General features: G+C 36.0%; 1 protein-coding gene across 3 annotated transcripts; it reads left to right on the top strand.

Annotated features, from left to right (window-relative positions):
• Positions 1-235: 235 nt before the first annotated feature.
• Positions 236-27,544, top strand: LOC132132955 (zinc finger FYVE domain-containing protein 16-like). 3 transcript variants are annotated; one of them, XM_059545579.1, is made up of 18 exons: positions 236-393; positions 1,195-1,311; positions 5,461-7,418; positions 8,737-8,833; positions 15,679-15,846; positions 17,808-17,947; positions 18,032-18,245; positions 19,455-19,577; positions 19,671-19,826; positions 21,262-21,486; positions 21,607-21,689; positions 23,242-23,346; positions 23,435-23,585; positions 24,408-24,488; positions 24,580-24,742; positions 25,379-25,484; positions 25,566-25,742; positions 26,721-27,544. In XM_059545579.1, the coding sequence occupies exons 2-18, from the start codon at positions 1,242-1,244 to the stop codon at positions 26,877-26,879; spliced, it is 4,176 nt and encodes a 1,391-aa protein (XP_059401562.1). In that variant the 5' UTR covers positions 236-393; positions 1,195-1,241; the 3' UTR covers positions 26,880-27,544. The 3 variants fall into 3 exon arrangements, with proteins under 3 accessions (XP_059401562.1, XP_059401560.1, XP_059401563.1); XM_059545577.1 differs by having other exon boundaries at positions 15,679-15,855; XM_059545580.1 differs by lacking the exon at positions 15,679-15,846.
• The last annotated feature ends 336 nt before the right edge of the window (positions 27,545-27,880 follow it).

The following is a 27,880-nucleotide window of genomic DNA, read 5'->3' as shown; positions in this document are numbered from 1 at the left end:
TAGAAGGTAATGGAGCACTTTATACATTGTCGTGTATCTTTAGAAATAAATAATGGACAAATGGAGTCTTTAAACGCCTCAGATGTAAAGCTATTCGCTGTCAAAGTGACGCCAAAATGAATGGGAGGTCAATGGGATGCTAACGCAAGTGAAGTTCTGCTACAAGATGGCAGCACCCGGCCGACTTCAACTTCCGGTCGGCTTCCTTGCCGCCTGGGTAAATCAGTATAGTGCGCGTCCCCTTTAAACAGCGCCGGGTGGAAACGGTCGCTCGCGCACTAGACTGGAATTTACTGAGGAAAAACAAAACATCAGCTAGCTGCTAACAGTGTAATACACTAACATTTCATCTGGATACCGAACGACGGCGACTAAACAATGAAACATATTAAGGTAGATAATGAAGCGGAATGATATCATCAAATATAATATTACACTTACATGACTTTGTATTTATGTTTGCGTGTTGTAGCTAGAAGCTAACGTTAGTTAGCAAATCGCTAATGAAAACTAAATAGCTAATATAACTGAAAATAATAAGTTACTGTTTATTTTTGATATTTTATGGTTGATGTTAAGAAAGCTTTTTGGTTTGAATTGAGTGCTTTATTAGTTTATGAACAGGTAAATGACTATAATATAGCTAACGAAATTATAGACTCTTAGCAAAATATGGTGTTATTATTAATACAATGAAAATAATAAGATTAATAAACACTGAGTGTTTACTTGGATGAACAATTAACATCCCTTTCGAAACAAAAGTTGATATCATAGCTAAAAACAGAGAAATCCTAGACAGGGACCATATTCTGAGTGTATTAATTAATTATATATCTTTATAATATATTGTTGTTTACAATGTGTTCTTTTCAAATCTATGATTATGGACCTAGTGAAATCACACTTCCACTTTTCACTTCACAGTAAATCACCGCAAACTACACATCTGAACAAGTTACTGTTAATTCAGATGTTGAAAATATTCAAGCTTGCAATTATACAAATATTAAATAATAGCCATACTTATTTGCATTATTTAAGCATTGAGAATAGCTTGTCTATTTGTTTCTTATTGTCTATCACTGTCAGTAACTACTAAGTCAGATTTCCTGCTTATATTCCTAAGAAAGATAAGTTTTATGCCTATATTTGGAAAAAATGTCATTTTTAACTTTGTCCCATCTGCCCCAGTTTCTGTGCAGGGGTAAGTGAGGTGTATCGTACCCTGTCCTATTAGGATGGACAGTTATTTTAAGGCTGCTGTGTGCGACCTGGACAAGCTTTTGGATGACTTTGAGCTCAATGCAGGTTTGAGACTTTTTGCTTTACTGCTATTATAGTTACAAATATTAATTTTGGCACTTCTTAATTAAGGGTGAGTTGATGTAAATTTGGCCGATTTTGCCATTCAATTAATTGATCATACATTCTAGTATGTACTGTATGTATCCTATAGTTTATGTCATAGGATTTATGATATTGTGATATTATGTGACCCTGGACCACGAAACCAGGCACAAGGGTAAATTTTTTTAAATCTGAAAGCTGATTAAATAAACTTTCCATCGATGTAGGATTGGACGATATTTGGACGAGATACTACTATTTGAAAATCTGGAATCTGATGGTGCACACATAATCAACACATCGTCATCAAACAGCATCAAATAGTAATTCTAAACAGTTACAACAATCAGTCAGGCTCCATAGTCACTCAAACTCATCGTGAATACATAGTAGAAACAACACCTCATTCAAGACAATTGCATGACTATAACATTACATTAAATAATGCTTCCTCGTTCATACCCATGGGTGATAAAGTTTGAAGGGTGTAAATCCAAAACAGTTTGCGTCTCTGTAGAAGTAATTCAATGTCTCCACCTCTAGGTGGCAAAGTTACTTTCTCAATCCCACAAAAGCGTAAAGAGGTTACATCGTGATTCAAAGTTAAAAAGTGTGCCGCAACTGGATAATTTAGATCATTTCTTCTGATCAAACTCTTATGTTCACTAATTCTTTGTTTCAATTGACGTGACGTTTTTCCCACATAGCCTATACCACAAGGACAACGGATCAAATACACAACATGAGTGGAAACACAAGTAATCACAGATTTGATGCTATATTTTTTGGCAGTTCTAGGATGACAAAAAAATGATGTTTTAAAAGTATTATTACACTGAGCACAATCCCACAACGATAATATCCCTTCTGTATAGGACTAAGTAAACTCTGAGATGCACGAGGGCTAATGCTCTGAAAACGAGCATGTACCAAGTTGTCTTTTAAATTCCTAGCGCGTTTGTATACAATCAAAGGAGGATGTCTAAAAATATCGCTCAACTCCGAATCAGAAGACAACAAATGCCAGTGTTTTTTAAAAATTGATTTTATCATCTAAGACTTCATCAACCCAATCTAAAGAGTAACCTCTGTTCAAAAAATTTTTTTTCATGATTTTCGATTTCTCAATAAAGTCGGAATCAGAATAACAAATCCTCCTCAGTCTGTAGAACTGACTCTTAAGCAGTCCTTTTTTTAAAAAAGTCGGATGAAAACTGGTAGCGAGTAAAAGTGTGTTACGATCGGTCTCTTTTGTAAACAAAGTTGTAGTCAAACTGCCTTCGTTCTTCTGTATCCACATATCAAGGAAGTGTACTCTAGACGATTCCAAGTCGTCAACCAAGCTATTCAAATATGTCACAAATTCTCGAGCCTCATCGTGATCACCCAAAAAGATACAAAAAATATCGTCAATGTATCTATACCATTTGATGATCTTTGATTAGAAAGGATTATTTTCTGTATTCAATACATAACTCTATTCAAAAAAACCCATGAATAGATTGGCATAGTTAGGGGCAAAACTCGAGCCCATTGCTGTCCCACTTATCTGAAGAAAAAAATCCTTATCAAAACTAAAATAATTATATTTCAAAAGGTACAAAGCCATCTCGATGATAAAGTCTGATGGTGGACTAGAGTCCTCGCGTATTGAAAGATAATGTCTAAGGGCAATAAGTCCTTTTTCATGTGAAATGTTAGTATATAGACTTGTTATGTCCAAAGTTAATAATAAAGAAATATCCGGTAAATCATATAACTCGGAAATCTTGTTGATAAAATCAGTAGAATCTCGAATGTAAGTAGGTAACGAATAAACAAAAGGTTTTATAAAAAAATCAACATACTGAGATAAAGGAGATAAGAGGGAATTAGTCTGTGCCACAATCGGACGACCTGGAGGGTCGATAAGTCTCTTATGAATTTTAGGAAGAGTATAAAAAACAGGTCTAATCGGGGGTTGACAATACAAGAATTTAAACTCCCATTGAGATATCCAACCTTCTGTTTTAGCATTTGTTAAAAATGGCAATATCTCAGATTGATAAGTATTGGTAGGATCACTGGGAAGTTTTTTATAAAACTTAATATTCTGTAATTGTGAAAGAATTTCGTGTTGGTATTTTTTCGTATCTTGGATAACAATAGCCCCTCCTTTATCAGCAGGTTTTATAATGATGCTGGGGTCACTTATCAATTCGGTCAAAGATTTTTTCTCATTCAATGAAAGATTATCTTTCAGCCACTATGTCTGACATGAGAGACAGTGTTACCAGAGAGGCCAATGCACCAGTCCGTGGATCATCTAGGACTCGATTTTGTAATCTGAAATGAAGAAATGGATCGACCTTTTTCAATGGACAGAGTGATTCCACTGAGAGTGAGTTTACCATCGACAGTGATTCGAGTGCACACGCTTCGACTTCTTTTTTTGGACAGACGAGCCCCTCCACGGAGACTACAAAGAAGAAATGTCGAAGAGGTTCAAGAGCCTCAAAGAATTTTACAACCCTGGACTTGCAGCTACTCAAAGAGACTGTAATCAATATTTCTGAAAAGGAAGTTTCTGATGATCAAACTGTGGTTTTATCCAAAGGACTATTTTTTGTGCCTACTAGTGGTGTTAATTGTTTTGGTCTAAAAGTGGATCTGTTTAAATGTTTTAGAAACTACGGTACTTTTTCTCCAAATCAGAATCGGGTTTATCTACGACACCTTTTAGACCTAAAAGTAATTTCTGCCCTAATGTGTCTAAGGGCAATACAGAAGGGCAATTATCGTTGTGGGATTGTGCTCAGTGTAATAATACTTTTAAAACATCATTTTTTTTGTCATCCTAGAACTGGCAAAAAATATAGCATCAAATCTGTGATTACTTGTGTTTCCACTCATGTTGTGTATTTGATCCGTTGTCCTTGTGGTATAGGCTATGTGGGAAAAACGTCACGTCAATTGAAACAAAGAATTAGTGAACATAAGAGTTTGATCAGAAGAAATGATCTAAATTATCCAGTTGCGGCACACTTTTTAACTTTGAATCACGATGTAACCTCTTTACGCTTTTGTGGGATTGAGAAAGTAACTTTGCCACCTAGAGGTGGAGACATTGAATTACTTCTACAGAGACGCAAACTGTTTTCAAACTTTAAAACCTTCAAACTTTATCACCCATGGGTATGAACGAGGAAGCATTATTTAATGTAATGTTATAGTCATGCAATTGTTTTGAATGAGGTGTTGTTTCTACTATGTATTCACGATGAGTTTGAGTGACTATGGAGCCTGACTGATTGTTGTAACTGTTTAGAATTACTATTTGATGCTGTTTGATGACGATGTGTTGATTGTGTTTTTTGGATGATTTTGTTAACCTATAGGGGGATCTTGACTGATTGTTATAACTATAAAAATTTGTAACTGTTTATGATGTGGTGCTAATTATGTATTCCCAATGAGCTTAATTATTTGCAGATGGAGCTCTGTTAATTGGTCATGTGTTTATCTTAAAAGAGATGAATTTGAACATTTGTATACTCCTGATGAAGGTCGTGTGACCGAAACGTTGGTGTGATTAAAATTGTATTTTGCAAGTTAAGATAGTGTGCGGGAGTATGTTGAAACGACCTACCTGGTCTTATTTTTCTAAGCATCTATTACTTACAGGTGTGCGATGGAGTTCATTCACTAATGAACTTTTTTATATTATAAAAAAAAAATTTGTAAATCTTTTTTTTTTATCTGAATATATATATATATTTTAAATTTGTTTTTTTCATTGCATCATTACTCCAGTCTTGAATCACACATGATGATTCAGAAATATGCTGATTTGCTGCAAAATTATTATTAGTTTTTATTGGTGCTTGCTTGTTCTTATTAACATCAATGTTGAAAAATGTTTTTATTATTCTTTGAATATATATGTAACACATACATGACAGGTTATATATAATATATTTTATATGAGCAACTATATATATATATATATATATGTATATATGTTGTCTGATTTTATACTTTGACAGTTTTATGATATTCTATTTATTTTGGATGTCTTATGGTTGTTGTCAATATTATACATGAATATGATGTTTCACTTTTTATTTTCAGAGGAGCTTGAGAACAAGCCTATCACTTTTACAAGCTCTCCTTCTCTGGACGCCACAATCGTTCCTGGTCAACATTTGGACCTTCAGAGCTGCATACCAGAGCAACACACAGTCACAAAAACTCTCCCAAATGTCAATACCCTGCACTATGGACTTACATCACAAAGTATTACCTTAAACCAGATAGATTCTTATTCAAATGAACAGCCGCTCACAGGTGTGGACCTCCTGTCCTCTGTCGATAGCATAGGCATCAAAAGTTCAGCTCCACCTTGTCCGGACCGCTCACTGAAGCCGGTGTGTGATCTGGTGAATGATACGGGTTCTGCAAACCTCCAGCAGGCTGACAGTCAGGAGGACTTTAAAGAGCTGGATGTTCCTGAGGAACAAACTAATGAGGAGCTGTTAGTGGACTTCGAGAGTCCTGTGGTATCTAGTCCAGAAGATGCTTCTAACCCCGGTGCATTACCAAAACTGGACTCTGAGGTTAACTATAACTCATTCAGCCTGCTGGATGTCATATTACCAGCCATTGGTGACCCTTGTGATTCAAGTAACATCACTCCTTTGGAGTGCAATCAGATTGAAAGTTCTTGTCCTGAAGACTCAAACTCCAGTGATCAGAACAATTCTCAATGCAAAGTCTCAGTGAACGAGGACGATGTTAGTAATTCAGATCCTCATGCTACAGATGAAGCGATTTCAGCAACCAAAGAAGAGCATGCTGTATCACTGCAGCCATACTCAACAGATACCCAACTATCTAAAGATCTCAGTGTTAAAACTCCAGAGGATCCAGCTGGAACTCCCTCCTTGGAGAAGGAAACCTCTCTCTCTTGCTTGCCAATGGCTGTATCTATGTGTGGATCCCTTGTGGCCTCTTTAGACCCACAGGCAGCAGTGATTGAAACCAAAGATGAGCCTGATCTGGAAAAAAATTCAGCGATTCAAGAGGCTGAAGAGTTAATTCTTCCGTTAGAAGAACCCTCAACACCATTCTCCTCCAATAGACCTGATTCCTCACCTGAAGATGAACCTGAGCTTGTCCAAATCATGTCGAACACAGAAAGAGTGACTGCTGTCTCGGGCCATTACCCTGAAAGAAACTTTAAACGCAGCTTATCGCCATCAGATAAAGCGGTTTGCGAAAGCAACCCATCTCCGCCCTATTCAGAAAGCCCTAATTATTCCTACGAGTTCAGTATCGCAAACGAATACCTTCCTGAAAGCGACGAGACCGTTATGATGGTTACTGACGAGGAGCTGGACGCCTTTCTGATGGGTCAGGATGTGAAAATGAACTCCGACGCAGAAAAATTCGCAGATGACGGCTTTTCAGAATTTAACGGAAATGTGGAAGGCTTTTTAGATGAGGAGCTGCAGAGCTGTAAAGTCGGGACGTTTGCTTCTCCTGAGAGTGATGGTTCACTTCAATATCTGGAGGAGAGCGAAGGTTCGAACGTTTCTTCCTCATCTCAGGACAGCAGCCCGCTGAGGACAGACTCCACACAAACTATTACCCAAGAAAATGCAACCAGCCCTGTTGAGATTCAGTCAGTTAGTGCCCCCAACCAAGAGTCAAATTACGGCGGAGCGAGACCAAAGCAGTTACCCAACCAAACCGCACGGCCTCCATCTGAAAGACAGCGGACTGGTCATGCTGAACCCAATGTAGCAAGCCTTTCTGAAGAGCATGGCTCGCAAATTTATCCCGACCAAGAGGAAAATAACTGTGAACCCCCTTCTTATCAGCAATATGATAACAGTTATGGCCATGATGAGCTTTCAGAGCCTCCACCGTACCCAGGAGAGAGTCCTGATCCACCAGCACACGAGGCCGAGGATCTGGGGTCAAAGCAGCCTCCTTGGGTCCCAGACTCCGAAGCTCCTAACTGCATGAACTGTGAGCAAAAGTTTACCTTTACCAAGAGGAGACACCATTGCAGAGCATGTGGGAAGGTAAGTTTGATGCCTCTCAGTGTCAGTACCCACAAATATTTCGAAAATATTAAAGCAAAAATAGTTTGACGTCAGTACGATTCATTTTAAAGAAATTAATACTTTAATTCTGCAAGGATGCATTCATTCAATTCAGATTTATTTGTATAGCACCTTTCACAATGCACATTGTTTCAAAGCAGCTTTATAGAAAATGCATGTGTCTACAGTACAAAGCTGCAGTGAATGTGTACAAGTAATGTCTATTTCAAGAAAACAATTAGTGTAGCTGCTGTTCATAACGTTTCAAGCAAAAAAATATGTTTGTGACTTTTAACACATCTAACTGGGAACAAGTGTGAGATTGAGATTAACTATGTGAATGTTTGGCTGAAGAGATGTGTCTTTAATCTAGATTTAAAGAGAGCGAGTGTGTTAGGAGCCAGATGTGAAAATGATCTCTCTTCTTTAATGGACTTAGATATTTTCGGTAATACAAAAGGTCCAGAGTTAAAGAGCGTGATATATATTATACATTATATTATACATCTCACTGACCCCAAACTTTTATCTGATTTGATTTTTAATTAAATTGTATAATTGACCATTGTCCCAGGGATGCGATTTACTTAGTAGTTTAACCTCTGATCAATATTTCATGTCCATTTATTATTTATGAGGAAAGTATCCTCAAAAAAGCAAGATATGAACAATCAGATGGTAATTATTTCAATATAAACGCATTTAGATTTGGGTCCTGATCACCCTGTGATGGTGTATTTGCATAAATGAACTTAATTAGAGTCTTTCAAATACTTGCTTCAGTTCTGAAAGCGACTTTGTAATAACTTTGTGTATTAGATGAGTGTGCTCTGACGTTTGGAGGTGAAAGGCAAATAACCGCAGTGTGAATCAATGAATTAACATGCAGTCAGCTGCGTTGATTTCGAGCAAAGGTCTGTAACACAATCCTGCCACTGTGTTCTCATTTATTTATAACCACAGGAAATCCTTAAACCTGTAGTCCACTGCCTTAGACAGAAAATGTTCTCATTTTATCTATGGGTGCGACGTCTTTTGTTTTCATTACGTCAGTTTGAGGTTTATTCTGCTCTGGAGATGCTAAATATAGATGCAGATTTGCCGGGTCAGCAGAATGTATTTTTAGTGCTGATATGGTTTCCCGCTTGAATTGCTGCACTGAGTTGTTGTTTCCAAGACATATTGGGCCAGTAAATTAAATGGGCTAAAGTACACCAGAGAGTTTTCTCCAGGTTTATGTCTGATGAAGTACTGTGTTTATCCAGTGTTTAAGTGAATAATGTTGTCTGCTTTGCAGGTGTACTGTACTAGCTGCTGCAACCGCAAATGCAGACTTAAATATCTGGACAAAGATGCAAGGGTTTGTGTCGTCTGCCACGTTACCATACAGAGAGGTGAGTGCTAAACCACTTTAATATACTCCCCAGCTGGCTTAATAAAAGCTCATTCAATATATTCAAGTGGATGTAATGTACTACACGTTAAAGGGATAGTTCACCTAAAAATAAAAATTAGCTGAAAATGTTTGCACTCTCAGGCCATCCAAGAAGAATATGAGTTTGTTTCTTCATCAGATTTGGAGAAATGTATCATCACTTCACTTGCTCACCAATGGATGCTCTGCAGTGAATGGGTGCCGTTGGATTAAGAGTCCAAACAGCTGATAAAAACATCACAATAATCCACAAGTAATCCACAGCACTCCACTCCATCAGTTAACATATTGATAAGCCAAAAGCTGTGTGTTTGCAAGAAACAAATCCACCGTTAAGTCCGTTTTAAACTGTTCAGCTAATATAATGATCCAGTGAATGGTTTTTATATGAATCAGCAGAGAAATATTCTGATAAAAAAAGAGTGGATTTTGATGTGAGAGGACAACAGGAGATGGACTTTTACACTTCAGGAAGCGTTATTATGGATTATGGACTCGTATTTTAGTGGTTTAAAGTTAAAAACCTCTTTGAGATGGATTTGTTTCTTACAAACATGCAGCTTTTGGCTTCACAAGACATGAATTGATGGAGTGGAGTGGATTACTTGTGGATTATTGTGATGTTTTTATCAGCTGTTTGGACTGAGGGTGAGCACATTATCTGCAAATTTTCATTTTTGGGTGAACTATTCCTTTAAATGCCCAATCTGTGGCAGAAGTTCATGTCAGTGTAGAAATGGTTCATATGAACCATGGTTTATTTTTAGCTGGTGTAATGTGATGAACACAAATTAGGTTGGAAAAGGTGTTTTTGATGAAGAACTACTCAAAAAACACTCATTGCATCGGTATTGTGATATCAGCATCAAGTCATTAAAAGAGATGTGTTTGATGCACTTAGTATGTCATATTTATGTCTGTGAAATAATTAGTTCTTAAGGCCCATTCACACACCTAAAATAACTACACTGAACAAAATTATAAATGCAACACTTTTGTTTTTGCCCCCATTTTTCATGAGCTGAACTCAGAGATCGAAGACTTTTTCTATGTAGACAAAAGGCCTTTTTCTATCAAATATTGTTCACAAATCTGTCTAAATCTGTGTTAGTGAGCACTTCTCCTTTGCTGAGATAGTCCATCCACCTCACAGATGTGGCATATCAAGATGCTGATTAGACAGTGTGATTATTGCACAGGTGTGTCTTAGGCTGGCCTCAATAAAAGGCCACTCTAAAATGAGCAGTTTTATCACACAGCACAATGCCACAGATGTTGCAAGTTGGCATGCTGACAGCAGGAAGGTCCACCAGAGCTGTTGCCCGTGATTTGAATGTTAATTTCTCTACCAATAAGCAGTCTCCAAAGGCGTTTCAGAGAATTTGGCAGTACATCCATCCAGCTTAACAACTTCCCACGTGTAACCACACCAGCCCAGGACCTTCACCTCCAAGATCATCTGAGACCAGCCATCCAGACAGCTGCTGCAACAATCGGTTTGCATTACCAAAGAATTCCTGCACAAACTGTTAGAAACCATCTCAGGGAAGCTCTGCATGCTCGTTGTCCTCATCAGGGTTTCGACCTGACTGCAGTTCGTCATCGTAACTGACTTGATTGGGCAAATGCTCACATTCGATGGTGTCTGGCACTTTGGAGAGGTGTTGTCTTCACGGATCTTTTCACTGTACAGGGCAGACGGCAGACGGCGTCGTGTGGGTTAGGAGTTTGCTGATGTCAATGTTGAGCATCGAGTGGCTCATGGTGGAGGTGGGGTTATGGTATGGGCAGGTGTATGTTATGGACAACAAAGATGCTCCATAGAAAGCATGGGATGGCATTGGGATGCTCTGGATCGCCATTTATGAAAGCGTGTTAAAGTTCCTGTCAATATCCCGCAACTTCACACAGCCATTGAAGAAGAGTGGACCAACATCCCACAGGCCACAGTCAACAACCTGATCAACTCTTGATTTTGTGTTGAATGAGAGACCCAACGTTAGTTTCAGTTTCGTTTTAGCCTACATGAATTTTTGGCTTGTGGTTTATATTACTATAGCTTCTTATATTTTTAATTCTTGTTATTTTCTAAATACTGTTAATTTAAATGATTTGTTGTGGAGTGAGGGGAACTAAAAAAGCCTAGCTATGGTTACAGTGTTTATTATAATGTTCGTAAATGAAATGAATGAAATAAAAAAGTGACTTATACGTGACTTTTACATTTTTTTATACACATCGTTAACTATGCAGCAAACCTTTTAAAATATTTGTATTGTCATTATAAAATAACTTTTAATCCTAACAAATAAGTTCTTGGTAAAAACCAACCAAAATTTCTGCACAGGAGAGACTTGGTGTTGTTTCCAAACAAAAGGAAATATATCAGTATCTGCATCGGCTATCAGCCAAAATGAGTTGAAAAATATCGGCATGTCGGCTAAAATCGAATATCGTGCATCCCTACCTTAATGTGTTTTTATTTCAGTCTAAATTTTGTCTAAACTAAATTTTCAGTCTAATATGTGATCCTGGACCAATAGCCAAAAAACACTTTATGATTTAAAATTATCGATTTTTCTTTTATGCCAAAAATCATTAGGATATTAAGTAAAGATCATATTTCATTAAGATATTTTGTAAATGTCCTACCGTAAATATATCAAAATTTAATTTTTTATTATTAATATTCATTGCTAAGAATTCATTTGGACAGCTTTAAAGATGATTTTCTCAATATTTAGATTTTTTTGCACCCTCAGATTCCAGATTTTCAAATAGTTGTATCTCGGCCATATATTGTGCGATCTTAATTAAACCATACATCAATGGAAATATTTTTTTTTTCAGCTTTCAGATGATGTATACATCTCAATTTTGGAAAATTTACCCTTAAGACTGGTTTTGTGGTCAAAGCTCACATATGTATCTTATTTAATTTCAGCTTTACTGCTTTTTTAGTTTCAGTTAGCAATAAAAACACTGGCTCACTTGCATCCCTTTTAAAAGAAGCAGATCCCCTACCCTTTTAATTTGTGTCCAACTTTTTTTGTGGACCAAACATCAGAAGCTCTTTTATTTTTTAAGGGCTGATTTAATGGAGAAGAACAAGGTTTTATTTATTTATTTTTGTCCTGGACAGTCTATAAAAAGAGGCTGGCATACAGTGTGTGGCCGAGCGTGTGGTCCATTTGCACATTAAAAAGAACATTCATCACAGAGCGTCAGTGCTGCAAGTCGCTAGCCAGCTCTCGCAGGGTTTGGTGCAGGGCTGGGTGGAGCCAGGGCACTGGTGCATGTCCTTGAGTGCGTGTTTGTGTGTGTGGTATAGGACCCACCTGGTGCAGTATTCGTGACACTCTCTCATTCACTCTCCAGGTTGAGGAATAGAGTTTTAGAGACACACAAACACACACACACACACACACCTCGTCTTCAGATGGGGAGGGTTTGTCACTATTCTCAGCCCAGGGCAGCCATTTAATACGACCTCTGTGTGTGTGTGACTGACGGACTGAGCTTGCACTCGCAGTCAGAGACGTTTGCCTGGCCCAGGACAGACGAGAACTCAGCGTGAGCTTGCGGAAGTGAGCTGCGCCCTGTCCGAGATGAGAGAGGCTCAAGGATGCACCCTCAATCTCATTCATTTGCAGACTCTCCCTCACTTAACAGCAAGGGAGATACTTCCTCTTTTGCTCTGCGCTCACTAACACCATCCTGGGAGACTAACATGCAACCCGTGATTAACCTGGAAGAGAGTTAATTTAGGATGAGGTAAGCTTGGGATATCTCTGAATTAAATCAAAATCAAGCCCGCTTGAGGTGTAATTGATCATTTTGTTTGGTTAAGTTTGTAAATTTTTTTGCGTCTTTAGTGAATTTCCACATGCTGAAGGACGTTCCGTCCTACTGGTTCTTGGCTTCATTATTCCCATCTGTCTTGTGGTCGTAGCCGTTTTCACCGTGAGCCAGCATATTTCAGCTTTTGTGCTTCTAGCTGACATGTTTGTGGGTGTCACAGGCAGTGCCAGTGTAATCAGGTCGATGAGCATCTATGAGCCTTAATCAACGTAATGCACAGCTGACTCATGGCTGGAGGAGGTGTCAGTACACTGGGCTGTGGCTGCGCTGGACGTCCTGTTTCTTGAGTTCGGTTTGGTGGCTCGTTGCCCATCATTTTAATAACAAAAGTGCTATGATTGACACTCAATCCTCTTGCTTGTAAAAGCTTGATGTTTTTGATTTATTAGAATGTGACTCAGTTAGATGGTTTGTTTTGTTAGTAGTGTTGTCACGATACTGGAATTTCAAACTTCGATACGATACCTTGGAAAATATCGATTTTCGATACCATTTTCGATACCACAGAGAAAAAAACTGCCACAATATTAAGGGGGTATTTTTTTTATTTAAAGAAATATAACAAGTCTACGGAGACCTTGGCAATTGAATCGCCATTGGCTAGTACTTTTTTTTGGTTTACTCACCAGACTGATATACTAATATTAATACAGTGTGTGTATATATATATATATATTGTGTGTATATGTATATACTGTGTGAATATGTATATACTGTATATGTTTTTAAAATTATTAAAACAGGTATTAACAGGTATTAACTTTTTTAATACCTGAAAGTACACTCTTAACATCAGTCAGTCAAGCATTATAATATGATATCTGGAAAATCAAGTATTATTTAATGATAGAACTTCAGTAATTATAATTAAAACTTGGTAACCATGTATGAATGTATAGACATTTTAACTGAATTTAGGACTGATAGTGGTGCTTTGTTGATCATTCAGTGTTTCTGAAAAAAACTAACAATAATACTGATAAGATGATAATAATAATACTACGAATTCTACTAATAAGAACAGTAAAGGATTCATGAATATTAATCAGGTTGTCAGCGTTCAGTCAAACTGATTTGCTTAGTAGGTGAGCACCAGCCAATGAGATTCCGTTTGCGTATTAGTTCCGCCCACTACTAAAGAACTCTGTTATTTTAACAAGAAAATACAACAAAGAATATCGTTCAGTGCGTACATGTAGCGTATTAATTCTGCATGTATATAAGACTCTCGCTTGCTCTATCTCTCTCTCTCTCTCTCTCTCTCACTTTGTGCGTGTGAGAGAAAGCAACGGCGAGTGCACTGCGCGTCCATTGAGATGAACTGAGAAATCACGGATCACTTGATGAGAAAGAACTCTGAAGTGCTCAGTCAGAGAGTGTTCGGAGAGTGAATATATATGTGCGCTGAACTTAAACTCACCATCTTTCTATTCACTTTAGCTGTTTAACCAGAGCGAATGAGATGAGACAGGCACTGCGGTCATGTGTGGTGTTTGTCAGCGCGCCTTTGGAAAGTAGTGAACGTGACAGTTCGGCTAGTACCGGTGTATCGATACTTAGAGAAATTAGTATTGGTACCGTTCAGATATTTTAGTATCGATATTTATTGAAATATCAATATTTTTGAAAAGTAGTTGTTAGTCATCATTTGATTTACCATGTATCAACACCTTGACAACAATAGATATTATAGTGTACATTATATACACTACCGTACAAAAGTTTGGAGTCCGTAAAATTTTTAATGCTTTTGCAAGAACTCTCTTCTGCTTATCAAGGCTGCATTTATTTTTTATCAGAAATAGTAAAAACTGTAAAATTGTGAAATATTATTTACATTTTAAATAAGTGTTTTCCATATGAATATATGTTAAAATATAATGATCAAAGCTGAATTTTCAGCATTATTACCCCAGTCTTCAGTGTCACATTATCCTTCAGAAATCATTCTAATATGCTGATTTGCTGCCCAAAAAATATTTATTATTATCATCCGTGTTGAAAACAGTTGTGCTGCCGAATATTTTTGTGGAAACTGTGATACATAGATTTTTTTTGTAACATATTAAATGTCTTTGTCACTTTTAATCAATCTACTGCATTGTTGTTGAATAAAACTATTAATTACTTAAAAAGGAATACTTAAAAAAAAAAAAAACTTACCCCAAACTTTTGAATGGAAGTGTATTTAAATATATTTGACATTTGAACAACTCCTTCACTGCATTTAAAGGGGCAGTTCGCCCCAAAATGAAAATGGTCAACAACCATTTTTTCCAAAACCATTACTTTTTTTTTTTTTTGGAATACAAAAAGCAAAACATTGTCACTTTTACATGAAATTAAAGCATATAAACCAGAGGTTGTCAGTCTCCAAAAAAGTACGATAAAAGTAGTTCATACTTGCCAATGTCCTATACTGAACATCATACTAAAGTTATTTGCGTGAGGAACAGATTAAAATGTATTCACCTGGCTGGAGTGAAGATTTTGAAGAGAAGATTTTCAATAAATATCGACCGTTCCTCACACAGAGACATGGATGCCAGCACGCACGTCTACTTATAACTACTTTTATGGTACTTTTTGTGCTTAATTTCTCCTTTTGTGTTCAACAGAAGAAAGAAACGTCAAGTCAGATATTGAGTAAGTTATTAATGCAACATTGATGCAAAATTAACAAGATGATATATTTTTTCTGTAGTATACACTGATGAATCGTTCACGAAACCAGGAGTTTTTATTAAGAGCATTATTTGCATTGATTAAATTTTTTGGTGGCTGTTAAAGTTGTTCATAGCCTTTAATGTAAAACCTCATACATTTCTACAACATTTACCCACTGTACCTTTCTCTCTCTCATTCTCTCTCCCAGCATGACCTTTCATTCAATAGACTGAAAAGACTGATTTGGGAATGGCTGATTTTGTTTGTTGTATGCAGCTCAAGCCCATGAGAGAATGATGAGCCCTACTGGGCCCAGTCCCAATCCCAACATCCCATCAGAGTACTGCTCCACCATACCGCCCATGCAGCAGGCCCGCGCCGCCGGCACCCTCAACTCTCCCCCACCCACCGTCATGGTCCCTGTGTCCGTCCTCAAACACCCCGGTAATGATGGTACGCACTGCACTCTGAGCCAGAGTTCTAGCTCTCATGGCTATAAAACACTGTGACTTCCATTTAATATAGTTACTTCATGAAAGGAAGAGTGACTGCGTCCCAATTTGCTTGCACTTTATATCATATAGTGAGCTACACTAGGTCAGCTTCAGTATACACTGTTATGTAAAGGTTTGGGGTCAGTATGATTTTAATTAATATTTTTATCCAGCACATTAACAAGATTTTTTTTAATCAGATTTGTATTAATATTTATATGCATGGATGCATTAAATTGTTTAAAAGTGACTCTAAAGACATTTCAAATAATTGCTGTTCTTTTAAATTTTCTATTCATCAAAGAATCCTGAAAATATAAAACGCATCATGGTTTCCACAAAAATATAATGTTTTCAACATTGATAGTAGTCAGAAATGTTTTTTGAGCAGCAAATCAGCATATTAGAATGATTTCTGAAGATCATGTGACACTGAAGACTGGAGGAATGATGCTGGAAATACTTTGTTCATAAAAATAAATACATTTTTAAATAGAATTAAATAGAAAACAGCTATTTTAAAATGTAATAATATTTCACAGTTTCTACTGTTATAATATAAATAAATGGTGAGCAGAATAGACTTTCAAAAACATTATAAAACCAAAACGGTAGTCTAGTAATAGAAAAATATTTTTCCTCTTAATCACAACAAACTTTAAACAAACTCTATTTGGTACACTGCTTTAAGTCTGTTCTTTTAGATAAATCTATATATCATAGTAGTTTTTATTGAATATTTTTGAATTACTTTTGTATTTTCTGTTTTCATTCAAATTTAATTAATTTATTTTTGGTCATTTCATAAAACAATTTGTAGGGATGCATCAATACTGATACTAGTATCAATATCGGGCCTGATACTGCTCTCCTGTACTCGTACTCATTAAAAAGCTCTGATACCACACAGCATGTGAGCAGTGCTGTGTCCAGACAAAGAAACACTGACAACAGAACAACATAGAGCAGAATGGAGTTATTAGAGATTAAGGATGTCTATGAAGTTCATGTATGTAATTGATATAATCTTACATTCAGTATTCACGCCTGTATAGCAATACAAATTATTGGTGCATTCACTACAATATTTAAACATCAAGCATAATTTAGTGTTTGAATATTGCCCCCAAATAGTCGACGAGAAGAATAAAAATTGTATTAGTCGCAGAAAGAAAGAAAAAATCCACAGCAAGTGGCAAAGTCTTATATCATCAGCAGCTAGTCTATGTGGTAATTACAGTACATCAGACATCCAAACGTTTGTTTCGTTCACTGACCTCAAATGTGTCTACTGAAACATATTAGTTGTAGCATCATTGAATGGCCACTCGCTCTAGCGTTAACTTGGAAGCGTGTGTGCTATTGAAGTGTTTATGCAGAATGTGGAAGCTGAATAGTCGTGCGCTTACTTCATGACAGTTCACTTAAAGGAACCGTTGCAATAATTTGCACTTAACTTAAAATACTAGTAATTTTTTGCTTCTACAGAGTAATACATCTATGTAAAGGATAGTGTTGTGCTTTTGTAAAATAATGAAAGCAAACAGTGTGTGCTTTTTCTATACCTAATATTTAAAAATGTATATATAAAAGCTGTTAAAATACCGGTATCAGTATCGGCAAGTACCAAAAAAAATTAAATTATCGGTATTATTGGTATCGGTGCATGTCTATATAGTTATTGTACATTATTTCACTTTTAATTTTTGTTACTATAGTACCTTAAGTAAAAAAAAAAATTATGGCAACTAACTGAAATAACTGTAACATTTTTTATATTTTATTTCAGTTAACATTTATTTTATTTCTAGTTACAAACATATTTTTGTATGGGTTTTATATATTTTAGTTTACTTAACAACAACAACAACCCTTCTGTTTGTGTTTGTGTTTCTGCATTTTTTCTCGTAGGGTTTCCACGTGAGCAGAAACACGTGTGGTTTGCTGATGGTATCCTGCCGAACGGTGAGGTCGCAGACACCACCAAACTCTGTGTACAGACCCGGAGATCCTCTCAGGAGTCGAGCCCTGTAACACCAGACCCGCCGGTGGTGAGACGGCTAAATCCTCTTAACTGATGCTGGAGAGAACTGATAATGACAACTGAAGTCATTAATTGATTCACTGCCTTTCAGCCCAATGGTACATTTCCTGGCGAGTGTGATGAGAGCACAGGAGGAAGTTCTGACAGCACTGCCGAAGTGAGCCGCCCGCCCATCAGAGGCCCATGGGACTACGGCCTGCTCTGTGCGGTGGGCAGCTGTGTGCAGAGAGCAGTCAGTCTGGTGCCGGAGGACAATGACGGTCTGCCTCCACTGCTCATTACAACAGGAGAGGAGGAATATGGGGGTGAGGACCATCATTTTGACAGCAGCTTCTTGTCTGAATGGTAGGACTAGGCAATCGACATCAATGTTAATCAAAAAACAAATCCACAAAATCGAAAGTAAACTTTTGAGCAGGGCCGCTGCTGACCAAATGGTGCCCTAAGCAGGATTGTATTGTTGGGCTCCCCTTCCTTAAGTATGAGGATACAAAAAAAACGCCTACTATAGAGGTAAAAATATGCGTTGGTGTTGGTGAAACTATTTTCGACATTAAAACTCGTTATTAACGTCAACAGCCCAAAAAAATAAATAATAAAAATTCCCGGAATGTGCCTGAAAGTGATACACGGGCCCAATTTTTACCTACATGATTTACAATTTATTTTAATATATATTTAAAAATGTATAAGGTGTGCGTTGTAGTTGACACCTAAATTAATGCATTACAGTTGTTTTTATGACTTTAAGTCATTCTCCTCAAATGCTATTGAGCTTCAAATTTGCATTTGAGCCCATTCGGTTGTGAAAAAGTAACCTCATTTACATATGATTTACATTTTATCAAAAATGTAAAAGGTGTACATTAAAGTTGACACCTGGATGAAGACTTTGTCATTGTCCTCAAATGCTATTGACGTTAGGAAAGTGTTTACAATATTTAAAATTATACAGTATACAATTCCTGCAGCACTTGTTAAAGTTTTATGAATTCACTTCATTAGACAACTTTTTTGATAATAAATTTGTATTAAATCATAAAACACAGAATGCAGAAAAAATTAAACCGAAATATTTTGGGGAAAAAATTAATGGGGGCCTAAATTAGAAGGTAGCTTATTCTGTGGAGTTAACGTCAATGTCAAATATATCAATCAATATTGAATGATATGGGGAAAATATTGTGATTTTTTTTTTTTTTTTCCATTATCGTCCAGCTCCACTAAACAGGTGATTTTTAACCAGAATCATGCTGCTTCAACAACACGTTGGAGATACTGTAATCACTAGATGAGAACATTTGAGAAATTCATGCCCTCTGTTGCAACACTTATAATCTTATAATCTCTCTAAATAAATCCATGTGCTGCTCTGTTGATGAATGCAAAATACTATTTACGTTTAGAAGTCAGTTGATATCCTAATTGCTGGTGCCAATTTGGTAGTTATTTTGTGACTGATTCTTCATGGTGTGCTTTCTGTAATGTGTAATTTTATTTTCATTTCGTTACAGATTTATTAGTTGAGGAACGTCCTGCTGCTTGCCAAATATTGCTGCTGTTGGAAGAGGGAGGCCCACAACCTCTGACCTTCGTGCTCAACGCCAATTTACTGGTGAACGTCAAGATTGTCACATGTATGTTACTTTATCTCAATCTGAATGAAATATCTGATCCTGTCCAGCTTGTTCATATGCTGAACATCATAACTCTCTCTGTCTGTGTTGTAGATGGTGGGAAGAGGTGCTGGTGTCTGAGCTCTAATGGTCTTCAGGGAGTGGGCCAGAAGGAGCTGGTGTTTATAATCGAGTGTCTTGCAAAGGAGAACAGCCTGCCTAAAGACCTATTCAACCTGTATGTTAGTATCTACGAGGATGCACAGAAAGGTATGTCACACAAAACACTTCACACTACGGGCAAAAACATTGTGTTTTTATGCACTGGTCAGTTTTGTGATGTGTTGTTTAAGTCTAGTGAAAAGAAAACATCCAAAATAACTTCTAAGTGTTTGTTTGATCTATTTGTGTCTGTACATTTTAATTATAATACATATCTTTTAAAGACCGTTTTCTCAAAATAGGTATTTGCTCCACTTCAGCAGCAGTTGCTTACACCAAACTTTACAGTTTTTATACAGCATTTTATAGCTAAATCCAGGGTGATTTTTTTTTCTTCTGGCTGTTGACATTTTTTTTCTAGAATAAGTGTACTTTCATAGTAAAAATAATTTAATAATAACAATAATGCAGCTTATTAGATATTACTTATTATTATTAGTAGTAGTAGTAGTAGTAGTAGTATTATATTACTATTATTATTATTATTATTATTATTATTATTATTATTAAGGAATATCTTACAACACAGATATATTTCATCCATGTTTTAATTATTACAGAATACAATTTCTGTAATGCAGAACTTAAAAAAAAAGTGGTTTGGTTGGAAATTATATTGTTATATTTATTTATAACTATTTAAAAATCTGAGGATGCAAAAAAAATCTAAATATTGAGAGTCACATTTAAAGCTGTCCAAATTAATTTTTAGCAATGCATATTTCCAATCAAACATTAAGTTTTGATATATTTACAGTAGAAAACGTACTAAATATCTTCATGGAACATGATCTTAACTTAATATACTTTGATTTTTGGCATAAAAGAAAAATCGTAAATTTTGACCCTGTAATACAATGTTTTTTGGCTACTGCAAAAAATATTCTCCAGTTACTTAAGTTTTGTGGTCCAGGGTCACATATATATATATGTGTGTGTGTGTGTGTGTACACACACACACACACACACACACACACACACATTTAAATGTGTATATATTTACGTATTTTTGTATGGACTAAATTGTTAAATCGACTTAAACAACATTTTTGCTAATAAAAATCCAAAATCCCCTTTGAAACAACCTGTTCTGAAATTTCAGTTTCTATAAAATGCATGCAAAATAGTGTCTATTTCATTAGTTAATGCATCATTTGCATATTTAAACATGTCACAGAAAAGAACATTTGCAATTGTTAAAGTACTGTAATCAGTCAGCTGGAGATGTATGATGATATCGGTTAGTAAAATGTTTTACCCTATTCTCCTCGTCGTAATTTACTTTTTCATCACTACATTCTCAGAAGTAAACCGTTACTTGTTTTTACTACTGCACTGATAAATTAGTAGCAAAATAGATTTATACCAGCAAAATTGTTGTTGAATATTTGATATGTTTTACAAAAACACAATCTATTCAGGATGTAAATGAGTTATGTTTATATGGATCATATGGTGTTTTTCTTATTTTTCCCCACCAAAGGGAAATTCATCGAGCACCTTGGTAACTTGACGTTCACTGACAGTTTCCTGGGCAGTAAAGATCACGGGGGCGTCTTGTTCTTCACTCCAACCTTTCAGCCACTGGATGGTCTTGCTCTGCCACAGGTCTCGTTCCTCTGCGGTGTTTTGATCCAGAAACTAGAGGTTCCCTGGGCTAAAGTGTTTCCCCTCCGACTGCTGCTCGCTCTGGGGGCACAATACAGCGGTGAGCCCTTACTGAAACATCCTTTAGTATAAAAGAGAAGACGATGTCATTATAATATTGCTATTAAAATATATAAAGGACCACCTCCTTCCATTCATGATGTGTTGTTTATTTGTACAGTGTATCCCTGGCCTTTGGTGAGCGTGCGTTTCCGTGACTCAGTTTTCAAAGAGACGGGCCACACCATCATGAATCTGCTCACAGTATGTGTTCACATTTAACCCTAAAATACTAGGGATGCACAATAAATATCGGCACGATATTAATGCACATCTCGTCAGTAAAGCTGGTTCTGTAATCAGTGGTAAATCTGCTGTTTAAAGATGTTCACTGCTGTTCAAAAGTTTGGGGCCGGTAAGATTTTGTACTACTGAATAATTGTAAAATATTACATTGATGCAAAATGCATCACATTTTGATACAGTGCTGCAAATCTAAATTTTCAGCATCATTCCTCCAGTCTTCAGTGTCACATGATCTTCAGAAATCATGATAATGATGATTTGCTGCTCAAGAAACATTTCTGATTATTATCAGTGTTGAAAACAGTTGTACTGCTTCATATTTTTGCGTCAAAAAAAAACCAAACCTTTGAAATGATGCTGTTTATTTCTGCTTATGGCTTATTGATTCTCGAAGATGAAAGATAAGGTCAAGATATATAGATATTTAGCATAATCCAGACTATTTGGTACTAGATATTGCATATAAGATATTATATACAATATCAAAATTTTAGGTTTATTGTGGTTTCAGTTAAATTTATAACGTGATTTTCTCTGAAAGATTTTAAATGAATTCCAAAGATGGTAGTTTGGTTAAGCTATTTTTCCACTTTTCTAACCAGAGTCTCGGGTTCAGCTCAGAACAGATAATGAAGGAGATTAGAGAGCAATCAAGACTCAAACCCGAGGCCTCACAGTGTGTACTTCAGCTATGAGCCACTCTTAATTTCTGAGAGTTAAAGAGCTTCTTATGGCCAGTTTTCTGGATGCGGAAATGGAAAAATGTGGTGCATCTCTGCAAATTAGGTTTATTTTGCATCTAAATTGGCTTATTACCAGTCATTCTACTTTGCAGATGCATTTTAGTATGAAGGTAAATGTACACGTTATCAAGTTTTAACTTTTGGCTTTCTAACCCCAATTCCTTTGTTTATTTAGGGCTTAAGATTTTTATTTTTTTCAAGCCGTTAAACCTACATTCAAAATACTTTTAAGTATATTCACAATACTACAATACACAAAACATTAAATGCGAAAACTAATAAAGTGAAAAATAATCCAGGCATATTTTTCCTCTGTTTTGATTGATTTAACAAAAAGGATTTTAACAATGTTTTAGTTATATGCACCAAAACAACATTACATAATACACATAACACACACGCATTAAGGGAATAGTTCACCTACAAATGACAGTTTGCTGAATATTTACTTGTTTCTTTATCAGATTTGGAGAAATGTAGCATTCCATCACTTGCTCACCAATGGATGCTCTGCAGTGAATGGGTGCCGTCAGAATGAGAGTCTAAACAGCTGATAAAAACATCACATTAATCCACAAGGATCCTTTGATGAGCAAGTAATGCAATGCTAAATTTCTCCATATCTGTTCTCTTGAAAAAAACAAACTCATCTACATCTTGGATGGCCTGAGCAAATTTTGGGTGAACTATTCCTTTAGCGTTAGGCCTTGTATCCCCAACCCCTTGGTATCCACCTTCATTCTTGTGTTTTGTTTATTCTGTCACAGGATCTGAGGAACTACCAGTACAGTTTACCAGTGGTGGAAAGTCTGCGAGTGCACATGGAGTTGGGCAACAGCTACATCGACATTCCCAAGTCCAGGTTTAATGAGGTCAGAGTTATATTTGAATTGTGCAGCAGTCAGGCATCATTGTTAATGTGTTGTTATTGAATGTGTTGTGTTGTTCTGGCTGTTGTAGATGCTGAAGGTGGTGAACTCCTCTAATGAACACGTGATCAGTTTCGGCGCCTGTTTCAGCACTGAGGCCGATTCTCACCTGGTTTGCGTGCAGAACGACGATGGAAGCTACCAGACACAAGCCAACAGTAAACCAGGAAAAACCAGGAGAGGTTTGATTGTCACTGCTAATAGAGCTACAAATCTTTAATAACTTTGTGTTTTCTCTTGAATGTCTTAAAACAATTTTCTTTTTCAATCAGAGGGACCAACATTTAAATCATTTCAAGCCATTGTAGTCAAGTAGATTCAAATGATTTAATGCAAAATCGAAAAATCAAGTGAGAAAGTAATCAAGGCATGTTTTTCCTATTGATTTTGATTAAAGTTACAGAAAGAAAAGTGGTTTAATAATTGTTTTTGCACCAAAATAACATTACATAAAACAGATTATTTCAATTACATATATTTGTGTAAAATAATCAAAGCATGTTTTTCTTACTGTTTTTGACTGAATTTACACATAGGAAATAAATCATTTAATATATATATATATATATCATAATACACATTATTTTACCTACATATACTCAAGTTTTCTTATGGTTTTTGACTACATTTACACAAAGAAAAGGCATGTTTTCTAACTGTTTTTCACTGAATTAACACAGAAAAAAAGATTTTTAATCGTTTTCATTTATATGCATTCTAATATTTAATTAATTAATTTAAACTTACCAGTAATAACATTTTTTATCTGAGGTGATATTAAAACGTCTTTGTATTTATGCTGTGATACTTGCACGTTGCAAAACAAGGAAGGATCGCAAAACTGGTTTAATTTGATCAAAATCTTTAGGACAAAACGAATTTTCAAATGTACTTTGGTTAACACCAAAAGTTTCAGTGTGAAATCACTCAAGTTGTTTGTTATGTATGATACTTATGTAATATGATAAGAGGATGTCTCAGCGAACCCTATCTTTCTTTTGCAGTGACTGGAGCTAGTTTTGTGGTTTTTAACGGTGCTCTGAAAGCCTCATCAGGATTCATAGCCAAATCCAGCATTGTGGAGGGTAAAGCTGTCACACTAATCATTTTCAAACACTTCCTCAGGTCATTACTCTCAAAAAGTTTTATCGTCAAACTGTCCATCTTCATCTTTAGACGGGTTAATGGTGCAAATCCCTCCGGAGACCATGGAAGGTTTGCGACAGGCCCTCAGGGACCAAACCGACTTTCACATCCCGTGTGGAAAAGCAGATTCGGATGAGACACGGGAAAATGTGAATGTACGCTGGGTGGACTGGACCACACCTGTCAACACTGGGTACCCACAATTTATCATCTACATTAACACTACCAAAAGATTTTCTTATTGCTTTTGAAATAAAACTCATCTGCTCACTTAAGGATGCATCTATTTGATCAAAATACAGTATAAACGGTAATATTTTTACAATTTTAAAATACAGTGAATTCCTTGTGACGCTCAGCTGTATTTTCAGCATCATTACTCCAGTCTTCAGTGTCACATGATCTTCAGAAATCATTCTAATTTGCTGATTAACATTGTTATTATCAATGTTAAAAACATGAGAATGAATTACTATTTAAAATAGAAAAAGTTATTTTAAATTGTAATAATATTTCACTATTTTTACTGTATTTTTATCATATGCATATGCAGCCTTTGTGAGCAAAGACACTTAAAAAAATTAATATTCCAAACTTAGTGGCCAATAGTGTACATTCTCATCGGATGCAGGTTTGGCATGCCAATACTGTACTGAATAACCACTTTACTGAATGATAAAGCACTATTGATCTATTTGACCAATATTGCAAGTGACCTTGAATGTTAGCTGCAATAATTAGGCACTGTTTAATATTCATTCTTTCAGACTGTTAAGATGCTGTGTCAGGTCAAAAATAATTCCTCTAAGACAGTGTAACATGTTTGCAGAGTCATCAGTCCGGTGGATGGCCGGTCTCTAGAGGGAGTGTCGAGCGTCAAGATTCAACAGGACTCAGAGTTTGAGATGGATGGCCAAACCATCAGGTGTACTGAGGTGTGTAGGCATGATGCCTTCAAAAGGAGGAGTTTTATTGATGTCTTCTCTGCTTGAATCGTGTGCGATCTCTCCCATCAGGTCTTCTATCTGCTGAAGTCTTCAGATGTCTCTCTGTCTGCCGTCTTCACGTCATCAGCTCAGTTTCAGAGAGAGATCGCCACGGCCAGCTGCGCATCTCTCTGTCCTCACCTCTCTGTGCTCATGGCCAATGGATTTAACTCTCTTGCACTCCGGGTCTCCACCGACTCAGACATGGTCAATTATTAAATCATTTTCCAATTTAAGATCAAAATTGCACGGTTGTCAACAACAAAAAAGATTAAAGGGCTTTTGTGGTTTTCCAATAAGATAAACGTTCAAACAACTTTAGAAAATTGGTAAATTAGCACTAGGCATAAATATTAGTATTTACATTTTAATATAGACTGCACTACCATTCAAAAGTTTGGGATCAGTAAATAAAAATAATAAAAAAATTCTTCTGCTCATCAAGGCTGCATGTATTTAATGAAAACTACAGGGGGAAAAAAACGTAATATTGTGAAATATTATTACAATTTAAAATAAGATTTTTCTATTTTCATATACTTTTAAATGTAACTTATTGCAGTGATCAAAGCTGTATTTACGCATCATTACTCCATCTTCAGTCTTCAGTGATCCTTCAGCAATCTTTCTAATATATATCTAATTAAATATATATATATATATATATTATATATCTTTTTTTTTTTAGAATTCTTAAAATATTATTTTCTTTTTAAGAAATTAATATTTTTATTCAGCATGGATATGTTAAAATGCTAAAAAGTGATTGTAAAGCCTTATATTGCTACAAAAGGTTTCTGTTTTGAATAAATGCTGTTCTTTTTAACTTTTATCAAAGAATCCTGAAAAAAGTATCTTAGGTTGCAAAAAAAAAACAAATTATTAAGCAGCAAACCTGAAGCAGAAAAAGATACGTCTGCTTTAAACAAGCATAGCAAACCTGAAGCCTTTTTTCAATCACATTTACATTCGCAATCACAATATTTATCAGAAAAATCTTGAAAGCACTTGAATCACACAGTTGTGAGTTTGCATCTGTGACATAAAACGATTTACACTGCCTCTTTTTGGCAAGCAATATTCACAGGCATCACTTTTTCTTTTGTTAGCAACTCCCAAGTCACTGTAATGTAGATTAAATGCATAAAATGCATTTGTAACCGTCTGATTGTTGGGTTTTTGTAGGTTGAGTACCAGGCTGGCTCTGGTGGCCACCTCCTGCCTCAGAAGTATATGAATGATCTGGACGGGGCTCTAATTCCTGTCATCCACGGAGGAAGCTCCTGTGTCCCACATCAGGCCATGGACATGGAGTTTTTCTTCTACATCTCACTGAGCATTTGAAAGCTGGTGACTTACAAACTTTGCATCCACAGGCAGCCATTGGGACCTTCACGATTGGTGCCAATGAATCACAGATACGGAGAGACAGACTTATCTGATCTCTGACAAGGTATGGAGAGTTTGATGCATTTTCAAGGAACTTCACTGAAGTGGAACTATATTAGCGACCCTTTAGAATAAAGCAGAGGTCAGCAACAAAAATAAAAACCTTGCTGTGCTGCTTCTTGTTTCAGTGGATGCTGGTTGATGAATGTTGGTTTGAATGCGAACAGAATTGTTTATGTTTGACTATTATGATATACCGATAATTATAATCGTTATTTGATTGCACACGTGGCGACCGAGCATATGAAGTGCTGCATTTCTTTATCTCTGTTTTTCTGAGCTGGAATCTGCAATGTTTTTTTGCCATCTGTCATAATTTATTGTTACCTTATGAAGTAGCTTCATGTGGACTTAAAAATCCATATGAAGGTTTTATGTACTGATTATTGTACTTTCCAAGTACTGCATCTTATGGTTAGCCATTTTTCTCAATCTGTAAAATACACAGAGTAAATACACCTCGGTTTGATTGCATATAGATTGCTAATTCGATTATGCTTAAATACTATTTTTGGAACAGACAGTTCATGTGTTGATTAAAGGTAATATTTTTGATAGGGCATTGAAATTACACATCAAAACTCATTCTGCAATTATAACACCAGAAAAAGCTCATGAAATGCTTATGAAAACATTTTCACTTCACATATATATGTGTATATATATATATATATATATAAAAAAGAATTTGGAGTAAAGAAAAAGGATGATGGGATCGCTATGAAAAGATTTGCTTGAACATTTATGTAATTATTTTCACACTACTACATTAATTAAAGAAAAGGCCATTTATTGAGATCTTTAAATGGCTTTCTTTTACTATTAGTTCATTTTTACTGGACAAACTGAAAAAGTCCTGTCTGTTAACACTACAAATGTGTTGTTGGTGTGTCCAG

Source organism: Carassius carassius, chromosome 49 (genome assembly GCF_963082965.1).
Source record: "Carassius carassius chromosome 49, fCarCar2.1, whole genome shotgun sequence".
NCBI classification, from domain to species: domain Eukaryota; kingdom Metazoa; phylum Chordata; class Actinopteri; order Cypriniformes; family Cyprinidae; genus Carassius; species Carassius carassius.
This window is presented reverse-complemented; position numbering and strand designations above follow the sequence as displayed.